The sequence below is a fragment of the Leiobunum rupestre genome, chromosome 8 (assembly GCF_980474605.1).
Source record: "Leiobunum rupestre chromosome 8, qqLeiRupe1.1.hap1, whole genome shotgun sequence".
Lineage (NCBI taxonomy): Eukaryota > Metazoa > Arthropoda > Arachnida > Opiliones > Sclerosomatidae > Leiobunum > Leiobunum rupestre.
The window spans coordinates 46,226,832-46,245,091 of record NC_143391.1 but is presented as its reverse complement, the minus strand read 5'-3'; the positions used below and the strand labels follow the sequence as shown (position 1 = coordinate 46,245,091).

Genomic DNA, 18,260 nt, shown 5'->3' with positions numbered 1-18,260 from the left:
TTATATTTAAAGATTTTCTTTTCTTTAAGAATTAATAGTGCATAATTAATTCTAGCTAAGTAATTTGATTTTCGGTTTATAGGAAATTTCGAGTCAGCAGTTAATATATTTTTCAGGAAATATTTTTGGGTTTGATTTCAAAATGGCATTGTCATTTTTTTATCTTTTTATTTATAAAATAAATATTATATATTATAATATTATATATGTTGCATATATATATTATTTGATAAATGTGTTAAATTTGGTATTAATTCTACAAATAATTTGATTAATTTTTAGTGTACCGAGAATTGAAACGAATTCGCAAATATAAAAAAATAAATAGTGAAATATTTTCTTTATTCCTACTAGCAAACTTTAATATTTTCTATTACACAGCAAACTTCGAATATAAAAACGTGATTTCATGCTTATCACCAAATACGCCAGCAAACGGCAAATACATTTTTGAAGTGTATTTCCATATCTGAGAAAACAAGGTGACGCAATCGTAAAATTCTGTGGAAATCTCATTTATCGCCTTCGAAATAAAACAAACACAAACAAATAATTTTAACCCCAAAGGGAAACTATTTTTAAAATTTGTAACGCGAAAATATATATTTAATTCCAACAGTATCGTAACATCTCAAATAGAACAGCTTTTCTTCGTTGATTTGTCTCGATAAAAGAAAGGGTACGCGCGCTTCAGATTGAGGAGAGTTAGGGTCGAAAGATGCCCGCATCGTCGGAAGGACCTGTTTACGCCGCGAAGTGGAGTAGAAGGTAACTTTCTCCCCGTCGGGTCATTAGGTGGGGTCAATTCCAAATCGACGGGGCTACCTTTTAGGGAGAGGGGAGGGGAGGGTTTCACGCGCGGTGTCCCAAATTTCTACTTCAAAGATGCCGAGCGGGGGGAGGAGAAGGATCAACCCGCGGCGGTAACAAAAATGAAAATTGAGATACTAGAAACGGTTGTTGTATTGGGACGCGGCCAGTATTTCAAGATGTTCGTCTGACTTCCCGTTCGAGAATTCGTGGGAATTGTAAAAAGAAAAAGGTCCCCGATTTGGGATTTCACGCTGATGAGTTATGGATTAGAAGTATATTCCGGTACAATACCATATTCGGCGTTGCTTTCCGTTATTGAAGATGAAAGGTGTTTAACGGGATCTATATAAATAAACTCACGTTTAAGAATATAATTAAATTTAGCTTACTTCTAAATATTTTGACAGTTCAGGAAACTTTTTATTCGTTATTCAAAATATACATCTATGTAATTATTTATGACACGTTGAATTTAAGTCGTTATTTTCAATAAAAATTAAAAAAATATATTAATAAAAGACGTTTTTAGGCATTTATTTAATATCGCAGTTTATGATTCAAATTTTAAAATAAGATATCATCAGCATTTAAAGTTAGAAAGTTAATTCAGGCGAAAAGTGGTATAAATTTAAAGTTTAATCACATTATTTTAATTTGCAATCCAAAATGTAACTATCAATTAAGCTGAAGATAATTGATTAATTAATTTATTTATATAAAAAAATTCAGCTAAAATGAACAAAGTCTAAAACGTCTTTTGGAATTTAAGTATTATAGTTTATTATAATTTATTGGAAATAATCGTTATTGAAGGTATTAGCCTAGCTGAGTATTGTGGTTGTTATTATTACTTGGGGTCCTCTTCCTGTGAATATTAATAAATATATTGGACAAAATATTACATTTTATAATTAAGCACCAAAACCTACCGAATATTTTATTCAAAAAGAAAGTCAATAAACGCATTTATTATCATTCGAAAGATTCGCGGCGCAAAAATTCCAATCCGTACACACACACAAAAATGAATAAATAATTAATAAATTTAAGGTCGGTTCGCGATGATACCGTGCGAGCAAACATTGAGCCGTGAATAAAATATGGCTAATTAAACAAAACAGTTCCAGTCCTAGATTTCGAGAGAAAGATTTATTGAAATTCAAGGCCGTTTTCCGAAAGAAGCGTATAAAGTCATAAAATACTTTTTTCTATCGATACTTTTAAATTTCTCTAAAACAAATTTTCACCTTGCAATTTTTTAACGGCAACCTTTGAACCTGACTGACTAGTAAAAAAAAAACGTTTGAGCAGGGCCCCTTTACAACTTTTTTTACGTCTTCGCGTGACCTACTGAACCCAATTTTCCTTTCTATCGTTAAATATTTTACAGAGACTCCCTCTAATGGCCAGCATGTGTGTGTGTTTTTTTATAAGTTAGCTTTCCCCAGAAAGGCGAAAGTTCTTAAAATTGAAAGTACGAGAAACCTCGAGAAAACCAGTCACGGGAAGATGATGAGATGAGAATGGAATATTATCTAGCGAGTTCCGTTATTGGCCCCAGGGAGCGCATCTTCGCCTTTCGTTTTCCCCATTAGATTGACCCACTTCCTCCCTTCGCCCCACAGTTTCTTTTATCTCTCTTATTTGATATGGCCAAGAATGAATTCACGTTAAATGAGAATGTTTGGGATCAGCTATAGCCTCTGCTTTCATGATTTCCTGACGGTATTCTCCTCCTACTGGCAAGCGGTATGTCTTCCCCCATTGGCCGTCTTCCCCCCTTAGCTGTCTTCCCCCCTTAGATGTCTTCCCCCCTTAGATGTCTTCCCCCCTTAGATGTCTTCCCCCCTTAGATGTCTTCCCCCCTTAGTTGTCTTCCCCCTTAGATGTCTTCCCCCTTAGATGTCTTCCCCCCTTAGATGTCTTCCCCCTTAGTTGTCTTCCCCCTTAGCCGCTGAATGATAAGAGGCGTGGTCTTTCTTCCGTAAATCACGAGGTGAACAGGCTGCTGCCTCCATATTATCAGTTAACTTTCATTAATTGTTGATATCGGGTATTTAAAAGTATACGCTGACTGCGAGTAACTGAATCTTAATGACTGTACAACGTGAAATGAATAATTAAAAACCGGAAGGTTAATTATACCCATTTGAATTCCTCAATATTTTTAAACCACTATTGATTTCTTTTATAACGATAATTTTAATGATTAATTAATTAACTCATACAGTTTATCTTTTTTGGGTTATTAAACCTTATAGATGGTTTAATGTAACGTGGTTGCGCCATAAAATTAGAAACCTTAATTAGCCGATTTGGCCGTAACGTGTATTTAACGAAACAAATTAAGTGAATTATTTTACATAATTGTCTCTGATTAGCAATCTGTTTTAATCGATAGATTACGATAACTTCCTTGAATGATTTAATAATGATAATTTTTACCTTTTAAAAATTACTCAACTCCGAATAATAAGTTAATGGTGATAGACTAAAAATTGTACTAATTATAATCCTCTTAGTTACTATTTCTATTTTAAGATTTATCTTTATACTCTTGTCCGCGATTTGAGAAAATGGTTTAGTGATATGAAAATAAATCAACAAAAATATCAATATCCAAATCAAAGCAAAATATACTAAGAAATTTTCTCTTGAAAATCGCTACTTAGCGATAAAGAATATTTTTTTAATAAATTTTAGTTTGACCTAAAGGGCAACAAATGTCGCTTAGGACGATACAATTTACATTACGTATAGGCGTCTACAACAAAACGTCAATTGAGTTCTCTTACCTGGTGAGATACCCGCTAAACACTTGCTCTTAAGATGATGGCGTACCTTTTTCCTTAATATTTCAATGGTCATTCTGACTTTAAATGGTATTTCAATTCGCTTAAACGTTTTAATAAAGTGGGTCTGAGTTTTTGAATTGGTTTATTAAAGATATTTCAAAAAAATTGCATAACTCTACGTAGTATTTTAAGGGGGAAGAATACAATAAAAGCCTCTTTTTCGTTCAAGCTGAACGTTTCTGTTTTAACAATTACATAATTGAATTATATTTTTCTTATTAGGCTGAACCTTCCTCCAGTCCTTAAAATAATTTTGATAGTTCTAATGTTAATAGTTAACGAGATATAAGGTCCTAACTAAGGGGTAGTTTGCGCGCTTGCCCAACTTGTTTCGCTCCGGGGGTCCGAATTAAAACGTAATAACTTAATAATTTTTAAATTTAAAATTGTCAAAATTATTTAAAGCACTAAACAAGAGGCTGTTCTACACTGAAATATTAATTTTATAATTTAAAATACAAAATTAAAAGAGTTCAGCTTGAAATAGCGCGAAATCAGACAATGGCCACTGTAGTCTTCCCCCTTAATGGCACCAAAAAGGCATCTACGAAATATATGAATGAAGGATTTAAGAAGGATTTTCAGGGATGTTCTCCGACCACCCTAACAATTTCAGTTATTGGGTAAAATTAGGTCAAGTTGCCAAAATTGAAAGTTTGAAGACGTTTTTGTAGGACTTCAAATTAATAAAAAATGAAGGGTAGGAGGAAGTTTAGAATGTGGAGAGACAAGATCCGGTGATGGGAAATTCCCAGGGCCAACCTAAAATCACCAAAGGTATTGCTCATGCTAGTTGGCATTAGAGGTGCCCACTATAGAACCAATTTGAGCTAAAATTATACATGAATTACTGAACTGCTATAATGCAACATCAAGTATTAAAGAAGAAGTTTAAAAAATATCAATTGTGAAGCATCTTCAAGTCAGATGACTAATGCCTTTTGCAATTACCTGGTAGTACTATTAAAGCTTATTTATATTTTGACGTTTATCTTTATTGTCGAAAGTTGATTTGAATAAATGAAATTTTATTTTTTAAATTTACTAGTTAATACGCAAATACATAATGATTTTTGAAATTAAGAAATTATAAAAGAAATGTTACAGTCACGTTATGGAAATTTCATTCAGACAACGCGTTTCGAAAAGGTATAATAGTGTTATTTGCTTAAGAATATAAAATACTGGTTTTTTACCTTTTCCGAGTTATCTTTTATAAGCGCCGGTAGCTTTTACGAAATTTTCGCCGCCTAAATGTCAGGTCGTGATCCTTGAATTTGACTAGAAGAAGAACCAGAGCTTCCTTTGATGGCGAGACGAAACTGGCACATATCTTCCGCATAGGGTCGCCACTTTGGTGACCCATAAAATATTTTCCGATCGTGACGCTGGTAGTCGCGCCGACTGATATTAGGAACGAGGCCTTGTCTTCCTATCAATGGTTAAATAATTGGCCCGAATCAAGCGTTACTTCACTAACGGGTTTTATGTTTGGACGACTACTTCGTATTATTGAAATGTAATTACGGCTCCTTATATTATTATATTATAATTTTATTTAATATAAACCTAAATAACGAAAAGGTATGAATTAAAATGTTGAAAAGAATGAATAAACCTCTCCTTTGTTATTCAATTTACAAGAAGCGTCGAAATTAAGCCAATTTTATATGAGGAAAGGAAATGCTTTTGGAATGGCTTCAGACCAGAAATTTGTAATTTTCTAATAGATTTATATATTAGAACGGTTGACTAATACGATATAAAAGGTATAAATTGAACCCCTCAAGCGTATTAATATATTTATAACTCTTCTTTATACTTTTCTTCTGTAATATAGCTATAGAACGTCAGTATTTGATGCATTTCGCCCCGCACTATTTAAAGCAAGTGAAGTAGCTCTTTTTTACAAAAGGTGGTACTTGATTGGATCGTTTGATAATTGGTCAATAACATAAAAGACAGCAATTACAAAAATATTTTAACAGGGGATATATCATTTATGTTAAAGTCCACTGAATAGAGTATACGTTGTCTGACTATAATACTCTTCAATGGCTCTCTGACGACGTTATCATTTGGCTATTTTGAATTTTAACTTCCTTGGCCATAATTAGATGTCACCACGCTCTCCAGTAGAGTTGCGTATTTCGAAGAATCGGATAGATTCATGGCCATCTCTAATAACAGGGGCCTTTTTATAATACAGGTGGCAATGATAGAGCCGACATTTGCTTTAAATAGTAAATGCTTTCGTAAGCCTGCCGTAGATGGTGTCATATAAAATACTCAAGAATTTTATTGTTTCTTTTGTTCGTTAAATTGAGGAATCATGTTCAGATTTGGTATAAGGGCGTAGAAACGTTCGTCTAAAAGTGAAAATTGTGGAATTCGAAAATAAATATAAACTTTTATTCGATTAAACGTCCAGCGTCAAGCTTAAAGTTTCATATACTTGACGGAAGGAACATGGTACGTTTTCTTCCGTTTTGAAGTTACTGAGGTTGGATCGTTTCTGAAATTTTGACGAACATCGACAAGCTTCTTCCAAGTCTCGTTAAAGAAAAGTCAACTATATGGATCAATTCTTAGGCGCGCGCTTCTGGCAGGTTGCCATGACGCCGGACAAGCATCCTTCAAATCTCGTCCGGCACCATGGAAACCGATCAGAAGCACGTGCCATACGCACGTGCCTCAGAATTGATCTATATAGATGACTTTCGCGTCATCTTTTGACTCTGCTGGGCAAGGCGAGCCTTTTAAAAGAAAAATGGCAGGCCAACTTGAATTGGGAATGAATGATACTGAAACAAAAGTAATTTTTGGAGCGTTCTTACGCAATTATTAAATAAATGTAAATTTTATATTTATTAAATAAAGGCTTTTAAAACGAGGTGATTTTTGTAGTAGCGTTTCATGCTTTTGTCCCATTGGGTCGGTGTCCATTGTGTCGATTCTCATTCGACCGACATTTTGTTTGCTCACAAGTGAAAGCATGAAACCTAACCTAACCTAACCCAACCTAACGAAATAAACAGATTTCAATTTTATATTGCTATCTTTATTGACCTTTGTATTATATATATTAAATATTGTTTTTACTTCGATTTGGATAGGTAAAAATATTCTATAAACTTTTTCGACCAATGGTATTCGACCCAATATGGGAAAGTATATTTTTTGATTCGATCCATTGGGAATTCAACCCAATAGGATTCTATCCAACGGGAATATACCGCGTTTCACTAGTTCGTGTCGACTGCACATTGTATTTAAGATAGTCCTTGTTAATACAACGCCGCAAATTATTAATTTATTAATCCACATTTTGGCGGGAACACAAAAGTTGGCCATTTTCAGTGCTCGACCAGGTAATTATTTTTAGCTGGCAGCGCCGTGTCTCCACACTAAAAATAGTGTACGTTTGCGCCGCCGAAATATTTTCCTAACCTGATCGGCGGCTTTTTCGACCATTATTTTGAATTATCGATAACCTTTTTTTCGACCGCTATTTTGAATTATCGTTTAGTTCAGACTATTAATAAAGAATGCTTGAGGTTAAATATCGTCTGCATTATATCTGAAAATTGAAAACACTACGCAGTTACGGTCACTGTTTTTGTTCTAGAAGGTCAATAGTTAACAAATATTGGATAAAAATATAAATTTACTAATATCTAATATTTTTATTTTATATATTGAATTTTTAAATAGGGTTGAAAAAAATAATTTTATTTTTTACTGCCTTCAGAACATAAGAAGAGTTTGAAGACTTATCAATCTCCAGCATCTGCAATCCCAAATTTAAATATTAAGTTAATTGAAACCGTATGCTCACTATCACAACTGCTCAAAGGCGTCGGATGACTTCAGATACTTATAATATATGTTAAAGACTATAGGTTTAGAGGCTAATTTACATTTTGGTCAACTGCCCTTAGATATCTAAATACAAATCTCGTCTGCTATTATTTAATCGCCACTCACTTAAGCAGATGGCGATATTGTTCTCAGTTTTTAAAAGCATTTTCCTTTCGCTTAGGTGATACTATATAGCGTTTCTGTGAACGCCATAGTACCGACCATTACTAAGCTGGACGTGCAGTGTTCGCAGTCGGGGATGACCGTTCGAGTTGAGTTCGACAATCCATTCAACGGCATCGTCTTTTCCAAGGGACACTTTAACGAACCATCTTGCAGGTACGTCATTGTCAAATCAAAGATCATATTACACTTAATTCTAATTTTTACCAAAATATGAACTTACTCTGACAATATGGATAAACTAACCACAGGTTCGAAGTAAAATAAAAATATTAACCACTTTTTGCTTAACATAAAACGACTCGACGATGAAAATATTACCATAAGTTTATAAAAGTTCCGTAAGTGTGTCAGTTTTTTAAATAATTACTGATTACCATGCGTGAAATTGACCTCCTATCAAAAAAAATGCCTCTAAGCAGAAAAATCCGCGAGTAAATTAGGAAATGATCAAGAAGCATGTGGTCAAGATGATCACCAAACATGTCTGACAATTCTAGAAATGGCTCTCAATTAAAATGTAAACCGCGGAAGAGAAGGAACTTAAACACTTATGGCAAAGCTAATTATAAACTTTTGCTATTATTTATTGAATCACCAAACATATCTGTTTCGATCTTAAAATAATATATTAATTTCTATACGTCTCCAACTTTGTGATTTCCAAATATTTGCGGATATTGTTTAATATTTCATTGGTTATATTTTCTGTAAAATATAAGTATGTTTAATGGGAACGCGCCAAGCTTTAACCAGTAGAAAGAACTTACAGACCACGACAAAGTTTGGCTTAAGGCAAAAAACGCGTAAAAAATATTAAACGGTTGATGCATTTTTTAAGTTTACCCTTCTTGACTTTTGGAGAGACAATAGCTGCGACTCCCGAAACTCCCGTCCTCCGACTGCGCCACTTACAGAAGTTGTTCGTTATTAATCCGCGTTGGTTCGTTTTCAACCTATCACCTTGTGGCTCTGTCAGTAGGGTGTTTAGAGTATTTACATAAAATCAAAAATTATCTTGGATTTTTAAACTTTCCAATAAATATCTCACAATTTTTTTTTAGTGGTCAAAGCAATAATTTCTAATATTCGCTTTTTAATGATAATCAAATATTTCCCCAACTTCACTTGATTCCAGTGGATTTATGATTTGCATGAAATATATCCGGGATTTCTAAAGATCAACAAAGTTTTTCCCGATTCCTAAAATTTATTTTGGTTCCAATTTTGTGATTTCTAAATCAGTCTTTGATTTTTAATATACGCTTAAGAATGTATTTATTTATACTCAGGGAGAATGAATATGTCGAGACTATCGACGGACACGTTGAGGCCCTAACCCCGTCTCGCTAAGGGGGGGGGGGGAAGGAGGCGGTCTTATTTTTTGCGTCCTCGCAGCAGCGGTAATCCGGTCGAAAAACGTAATTTTTAAGAACCAATGAGATTGCAGTATTATTTTTTTTTAAAAGCGGAAGAGCATACCGTGGGCCCCAATGGGTGGAATTGGAGAAACGCTAAAAATAATCTCGACATATTCATTCTCCCTGAGTATAAATAAATACATTCTCGATACGCAAGATTTCCCGATTTTTTTCAGATTAATTTTGGTTTTCCAAGATTGTTTTCTGTTATTTTTTAAACGACCGATTTCTTAAGATTTTGAAATCTTTTTGAAAATTTTATTAATATTTTCATTTTAAGAAATCGAATAAACGATTGTTTCTAAATGTACACGTGTAATATTATTTTATAGCTATTCATCTAGTCGCCACGACAATCGATCATTTAAACTTATTTAATTTAATTATTTAGGGTCTGATTCAACTTTTGAAACGCAAACAAACTGATTCTGGCAAAAGCTTGGTGCTTCCCCTTGAAATATTAGAATTTACATGAAGTAGTGTTTTACGTTCAACTACAGATTTAAAATGATTTAAGTTAGTCCAAACGACGGAAAGCGTAGACGTTTCATTTTTACAAATCTCGCAGTGAAAAATAACTAATACGCGTTTTAAGAAAAATGAAACAAATATTTTAAAAAAATCTAAATTTCTTCTACAACTATTATAAAAACGGAACACTAAAACATTTTTCTAAATTAAATAGATTAATTGAACTAATGGTTACTTTTGTATCCCATTTTTCCTAAAATCCATTTAAACTTTAGCCCTAAAACTTTCCTCTAAACCTACAAAATGTAGTAACTATTGTCAGGATGCGCTCATGGTAAAATAACACCTGAAGAAGCAGCGTATACAAGGTGGAAGTGTCGTACCTGCTTGTCTACCGAGAGCCAAGGCAAGTAACCGATAATGTGAAGTGTTAACTATGTTATTATAACGACGGTAGAGGATACAGCGAGTAAATGAGCATTTGATGATTTGACACGCGCAGTAAAGAGACACCAGTCTACCCGGGTATGTGCTCCAAAAGAGTGAAACTGACTTCGAGGTCTTACACTGACAGCGACATCTCTCGCTATTTCCTGTCCCTTAAAATGAGTACGCTAAAAATCTTTCAATCAGGATCGTAACGAAGGTTTTTAAATTAAATGCCATTCTAAACTCGGTTTCTAACCCAAGCTCAAGTAACTTAGTCCGTTGGAAAATGAGAACTAATTAAACGCAAAGTTAAAAAAGACCTACTTGTAAGTTGTTTATTCATCTGGCAGGCTTAGAAGCCAAATTTGACCTCGATACCGCTGATGTAGGCCCTTTGGTCATGTTCATTTAAGGGGTTGTATTACTTTAAAATGTTTTGCTTAATCATTCTGTTTATGACAAATTTGAGAAGTACCTAACCGCTTTGTCGGCGAAAGCCTTCATCATTTTCCAATGTCAAAAACATTGACACTTCATTCATTCATTCCTAACGTGAGAAAAATTTCACTTTATTATACAAAAAAGTAATAGGCACATTTTATCACGATAGATTCGTAAGAGAAAATTCAGCTTCAACGACATACCAGTTTGTGGTACCTTACGAAGGATGTGGAACTGAGCCGAATCTCCAAGACGTGTCTTCCAACTCTGGCTACGAGAGCGTACTCATTTTCCAGAATGATCCAGCTTACCAGGAAGCGTGGGATTCTGCTCAAAGAATATCATGCGCCTTGACGAAGAGTTTGTCGAAAACGGTTGTCTTTAAGCCTTTCATGGTGGATATGCTCGATGTAGTTACGGTAAGCCATCTCTTCGTATTTACAGAAGTACATCTCTGACAAGATAGTTAACCATCCACTACGTAAAAATTAAACATGTAACTTGGCTTACTCAAAACATTTCGGGTCTCTTACACCACCCCACGATTTAAAATGTAAACATTGCTAAAATGACGAGTTTTCCGGGCACAATTGTTTTCTTAAAATCAAATTTTGAAAAATCAGCAGAAATCTGCGAAGATTCATGTTTCAAGCGAATAATATTGGAAATATTGAGAGATGAATACGGTTTTCAAGAATATATGGTGTATACCCATGAAGGCCGTTCAAGAAATACCTAACATAAAATGGTATAAAGAACCATTGAGATAATTGAGTTTTCTGGAAACCATCAACTTCTTAATTTCCGATGTATCAACTCAACTAGTTGATCACGTTTTGCTATTCATGTCTTTCCTCCATACAATTGCGGTCAAATAGCAGTAAAATGAAAATTACGAGGTTTAACGGATTTTGGTTCGGGAGTAGAATCTATTTGAAAAAACCCCATTGCATACGCAACCATAAGTTTCAGGGGTCCTTGAAAACATTAATTTTTTATTAAGAAATTATACTTTAACATCCTCGATGAATGGGCAACAGTTCCCGGTTGGCCTGATGCATTTCCCCTTTCACCCGGTATACACAAAAATGTTTATCACCAAGGTTCAAATGCAAAAATAATAAAAAAATATCGTTGGATTTCATACAATTTTGTATACGTAAATCGTATTTGAACAATTTCATTATTAATTACCACCAAAAACATTTAAATAAACCATTAGTATATTTCACTTAATATTTAGCTGAGAGATAATATTAAGCAAATTTCAACGGTTTGATCTATATTCTTAAAATCTGGTGTTATCTTTACAGGTGTCATTTGAGGAAGAAAAGTTGGATTGCTGGATGGATGTGCAGCGCGGTCTTTTCCCACAAACTTCACCCATTGAAGGAATTGTTAAGATTGGAGAGGATCTCACTGTAGTTATATATATTAGGGACAAAGATAACACATTCGATGTGCGAGTGCGAGACTGTTGGGCATATGATTCCCCGAATTACGAAAACAGTCAAACTACTCGCCTGCAGTTAACGGACAACGAAGGTTGTCCTTTAAAAACTAAAATCATTGATTACTGGAGTAGAACTGTCGACACTGGAACAACTGGAGCTAGCATAATAGCCTTCACCACGATAAAAGCGTTCAGGTTTCCAGAAACAACGGATGTGTTCCTAACTTGCAATGTAGAAGTCTGTAAAAACAAGTGCGAATATCGCTGTCCCGGAGAATCAGATAAACCAATTGTTGTACCATTCCCTCCGACACTTCCCCCAGGATTCACAACCCCCTCACCTGGTCCAACAAGATCACCAATAACGTTTCCGCCAGTAACCCAAGGACCAACTAGAAGACCCATCACTTTCCCACCTGTAACTTCGGGGCCTACAAGAAGACCAGTGACGTATCCGACAATAACGCAAAGACCAACTAGAGGCCCTGTGACCTACCCTCCAATAACTCAAGGACCAACTAGAAGACCGGTCACCTATCCACCTATAACGCAAGGACCAACAAGAAGACCGGTCACCTATCCACCTATAACGCAAGGACCAACTAGAGGCCCTGTGACCTACCCTCCAATAACTCAAGGACCAACTAGAAGACCGGTCACCTATCCACCTATAACGCAAGGACCAACAAGAAGGCCGGTCACCTATCCACCTATAACGCAAGGACCAACTAGAGGCCCTGTGACCTACCCTCCAATAACTCAAGGACCAACTAGAAGACCGGTCACTTATCCACCTATAACGCAAGGACCAACAAGAAGACCTGTCACCTACCCACCTATAACGCAAGGACCGACTAGAAGACCTGTCACGTATCCACCTATAACGCAAGGACCAACTAGAAGACCGGTAACATACCCTCCAATAACACAAGGACCAACTAGAAGACCTGTCACGTATCCACCTATAACACAGGGACCAGTTAGACCTGTCACCTATCCACCAATAACCCAAGGACCTACTAGAAGACCGGTAACATATCCTCCAATAACACAAGGACCAACTAGAAGACCGGTAACATACCCTCCAATAACACAAGGACCAATTAGACCTATCACTTATCCACCTATAACGCAAGGACCGACTAGAAGACCAGTGACGTATCCGCCAATAACGCAAGGACCGACTAGGAGACCTGTGACATACCCTCCTATAACTCAAGGACCAATCAGACCTGTAACATACCCCCCAATTACACCAGGACCGACTAGAAGACCTGTCACAAGACCACCAATTACGTATCCTCCAGTTACCAGACCCACTCAAACGTACCCACCAATAACACAAGGTCCCATCATACCAGATACGTACCCTACGAGACCTCCTATTACTAGACCACCAGTTTCAATACCACCGGTAACGTATCCCCCTATCACTCAAGGGCCAATTAGACCAGATACGTATCCAACAAGGCAACCAGTCACAAGACCTCCAGTTACTAGGCCACCAATAACGTATCCACCAATCAGGCCAGATACCTACCCCACTAGGGCCCCAGTAACACGTCCACCGGTTACAAGGCCACCAGTTACTTATCCACCTATCACTCAAGGCCCGATAAGACCCGAAACCTATCCAACTAGGCCCCCGGTTACAAGGCCTCCGGTAACAAGGCCGCCAGTTACAAGACCACCGGTTACATATCCCCCAATCACTCAAGGCCCAATAAGGCCCAACACTTATCCAACTAGGCCTCCAGTAACACGTCCCCCAGTTACAAGGCCTCCGGTAACAAGGCCGCCAGTTACAAGGCCACCGGTTACATATCCACCAATAACTCAAGGTCCAATAAGGCCTGATACTTATCCAACTAGACCCCCAGTAACACGTCCCCCAGTTACAAGACCACCGGTCACTTATCCGCCAATCACTCAAGGCCCGATAAGACCCGATACTTATCCAACACGACCACCAATAACACGCCCCCCAGTTACAAGGCCGCCAGTTACAAGACCACCGGTTACTTATCCTCCAATAACACAAGGCCCTATAAGACCTGATACTTATCCAACTAGGCCTCCAGTAACACGTCCGCCAGTTACAAGGCCTCCGGTCACTTATCCACCAATCACTCAAGGCCCGATAAGGCCCGATACTTATCCAACAAGACCACCAGTAACACGTCCCCCAGTTACAAGGCCTCCGGTTACAAGGCAACCAGTTACAAGACCACCGGTTACTTATCCACCAATCACTCAAAGCCCAATAAGGCCCGATACATATCCAACTAGGCCTCCAGTAACACGTCCCCCAATTACAAGGCCGCCAGTTACAAGACCACCGGTTACAAGACCACCGGTTACATATCCACCAATCACTCAAGGCCCAATAAGGCCCGACACTTATCCAACAAGACCACCAGTAACACGCCCCCCAGTTACAAGGCCTCCGGTTACAAGGCCGCCAGTTACAAGACCACCAGTTACATATCCACCAATCACTCAAGGCCCAATAAGGCCCAACACTTATCCAACGAGGCCTCCAGTAACACGTCCCCCAGTTACAAGGCCTCCGGTTACAAGGCCGCCAGTTACAAGACCACCCGTTACATATCCACCAATAACTCAAGGTCCAATAAGGCCCGATATTTATCCAACTAGGCCTCCAGTAACACGTCCCCCAGTTACAAGGCCTCCAGTTACAAGACCACCAGTTACATATCCACCAATCACTCAAGGCCCAATAAGGCCCGATATTTATCCTACAAGACCACCAGTAACACGTCCACCAGTTACAAGGCCTCCGGTTACAAGGCCGCCAGTTACAAGACCACCGGTTACAAGGCCGCCAGTTACAAGACCACCGGTAACTTATCCACCAATCACTCAAGGCCCAATAAGGCCTGATACTTATCCAACTAGGCCTCCAGTAACACGTCCCCCAGTTACAAGACCACCAGTTACATATCCACCAATCACTCAAGGCCCAATAAGGCCCGATACATATCCTACAAGACCACCAGTAACACGTCCACCAGTTACAAGGCCTCCGGTTACAAGGCCCCCAGTTACAAGACCACCGGTTACATATCCACCAATCACTCAAGGCCCAATTAGACCCGAAACTTATCCAACTAGGCCCCCAGTTACACGTCCACCGGTTACAAGGCCTCCTGTTACACGACCTCCAATAACGTATCCTCCTATAACTCAGGGTCCTATAAGACCGGAAACATATCCCACAAGACCGCCGGTTACTCGCCCACCCGTAACGAGGCCTCCAGTTACCAGACCGCCTGTAACACGGCCCCCCGTTACTAGACCACCTATTACATACCCCCCTATAACCCAAGGACCTATTAGACCAGAAACATATCCAACGAGGCCACCTATTACTCGCCCGCCGATTACTCGCCCCCCGGTTACTCGGCCACCAGTTACATATCCTCCAGTGACAAAAGGTCCAATTCGACCTACTAGACCTCCAGTTACATATCCTCCCGTTACAAGACCACCAGTTACTCGACCTCCTGTTACAAGACCACCAGTTACTCGACCTCCTGTTACATATCCTCCCGTTACAAGACCACCAGTTACTCGACCTCCTGTTACATATCCTCCAGTTACAAGACCACCTGTTACTCGCCCTCCGGTTACTCGACCACCAGTTACATATCCTCCAGTGACAAAAGGTCCAATTCGACCTACAAGACCACCAGTTACTCGACCTCCAGTTACAAGACAACCAATTACTCGACCTCCAGTTACAAGACCACCAGTTACCCGACCTCCAGTAACAAGGCCACCAGTTACGTATCCACCAGTAACAAGACCACCTGTTACTCGACCACCGGTTACTCGACCACCAGTTACATATCCTCCAGTGACAAAAGGTCCAATTCGACCTACTAGACCTCCTGTTACATATCCTCCGGTCACAAGGCCTCCAGTCACAAGACCACCAGTTACTCGACCTCCAGTTACCTATCCTCCAGTAACAAGGCCACCAATTACTAGGCCTCCGGTTACGTATCCTCCAGTAACAAGACCACCTGTTACTCGCCCCCCGGTTACCCGACCACCAGTTACATATCCTCCAGTGACAAAAGGTCCAATTCGACCTACTAGACCTCCTGTTACATATCCTCCGGTAACAAGACCTCCAATCACAAGGCCACCAATTACTAGGCCACCTGTAACTTATCCACCTGTTACTAGACCTCCAGTTACTTATCCACCGATAACTAAAGGTCCCGTACGTCCTACATACCCTACCGACTCACCTGCTACCAGACCCCCTGTAACTCGCACTCCAGTCACTAGACCACCAGTTACGCGTCCACCAGTTACCAGGCCACCTGTTACCAGACCACCTGTTACTTATCCTCCTGTTACAAGACCTCCGGTTACGCGTCCACCAGTAACCCGACCACCAGTTACTCGACCACCAGTTACCAGGCCACCTGTTACATATCCTCCTGTTACTAGACCTCCGGTAACATATCCTCCCGTAACGAAAGGTCCTATAAGACCAAGTGGTGGTACAACCAAACCCGGTAGACCTCCTACCTTACCACCGTTCACACCAAGGCCAGGTGGAAGTACACTTTATCCAGATGGACGATTTACTACTTCGGGACCGCAAACCGATGCTACCAGAGGGCCTTATGAACCAACACGTGGTCCTTACGAGCCAACTAGAGGTCCTTACGAGCCAACCAGAGGCCCTTATGAGCCAAGCAGAGGCCCCACCCGAGGCCCTTATGAGCCAAGCAGAGGCCCCACCCGAGGCCCTTATGAGCCAAGCAGAGGCCCCACCCGAGGCCCTTATGAACCAAGCAGAGGCCCCACCCAAGGCCCTTACGAACCAAGTACAGGCCCCACCAGAGGCCCTTACGAACCAAGTAGAGGCCCCACCAGAGGCCCTTACGAACCAAGCAGGGGCCCCACCAGAGGCCCGTATGAACCCACGAGAGGGCCTTACGAACCCACGAGAGGCCCATACGAACCAACCAGAGGGCCATACGAACCGACCAGAGGCCCATACGAACCCACGAGAGGCCCATACGAACCCACGAGAGGCCCTTACGAACCAACCAGAGGCCCTTACGAGCCCACCAGAGGCCCATACGAACCCACGAGAGGTCCTTACGAGCCCACCAGAGGTCCTTACGAGCCCACCAGAGGTCCATACGAACCTACGAGAGGTCCTTACGAGCCCACTGGCCCAGAGGGTGGAAATACTTTATACCCGGGTGGCAGAGTAACGACTAGAGGCCCCCCTATCATTCCTACTGTCCCCGAAGGCAGTTCTCCTACAGCTGGTGGTAAAACATCTTGGAGCGGCAACGCCCCACCAAACCACCCTCTTCATAATTTTCATTACCAACCAGTCAGAAATGTGAGGTTTGGAAGGTCCATAATGAGTGTAGAGGATTTGAATGGCACTAGTTCAACAAATGAATCAGTGAAGGAGGAGAACTTTAAAAGTATTCTTTCAATTTGCATGCCACAAGGTGGTTTTATCACGGGTCTTTTACTTCTGGTTCTTGTCTTATTGGGATGCTGCTTGCTGGCAGTTCTACTGTTCCTAAGGCACAGGTCTTTAAAGTCGCTCCTCGCAAGAGACCCAGAAGATAGCAAAATGAAAAACTCAAAAGTTCAAGCCTAAACTGGTACGGCATCTTTTAACGTGTAAATAATAAAATTTGTGTTGTAAAAATCATTAAATACGATTTTTTAATTCTGAGTACACTCTCACTAATTTCTTATAATTTGCACTACAGATAGAATATGCACAATATTCTCAATTTTTGATGTTGATATTATAATAATATAATATTAAAAGCTTTCGTACCTGGGAAACTGGGAAGTTGGGGGCTGATCATTGTAGCTTTGACTCGATTTTAGTGATTAGATTTATGATTACAGATTTAGCATAACCAAAGGCTATAATCAATTCCATATGCTTGTAATCGGTGTATAGTATATTAATTAGTGGTTAACCTCTCGCTGACAAAAAATGCATATAAAAATTAACTTGTGGCTGTTTCCAATAAGTATTTCGTAAACTCAAGGGCGTGTTCTTTGGGTCATAATTTGTCAAAAATTATTTATGGACATGGGTCCTACAGTACTTCGATTCAGAGATATGGTCTCACAAAAAGTACCGTCATAAACAACGAAATTACCTTAAATGTACTGAACGATTCCTTGAACCAAATTTATTTTATTAAATAAGCATTGGTTTTTTTACTGGTGAAACGATCGAGCTATTAGCAAGTACCAAAAGTTGATTTGTGAACTGTTACAAGTCACAGAGAAAAGATCGCACGG

General features: G+C 39.2%; 1 protein-coding gene across 1 annotated transcript in view; it reads left to right on the top strand.

Annotated features, from left to right (window-relative positions):
• Positions 1 to 17,613, top strand: part of LOC149933520 (uncharacterized) — a 30,210-nt gene extending 12,597 nt beyond the window's left edge. Inside the window, exons 3-6 of the mRNA XM_090157316.1 lie at positions 7,711 to 7,868; positions 10,644 to 10,893; positions 11,788 to 15,406; positions 15,482 to 17,613. Coding sequence (XP_090013442.1) covers positions 7,711 to 7,868; positions 10,644 to 10,893; positions 11,788 to 15,406; positions 15,482 to 17,595 — 6,141 coding nt within the window. The 3' untranslated portion in view covers positions 17,596 to 17,613. The remainder of the gene's footprint in view (positions 1 to 7,710; positions 7,869 to 10,643; positions 10,894 to 11,787; positions 15,407 to 15,481) is intronic.
• Positions 17,614 to 18,260: the final 647 nt, after the last annotated feature.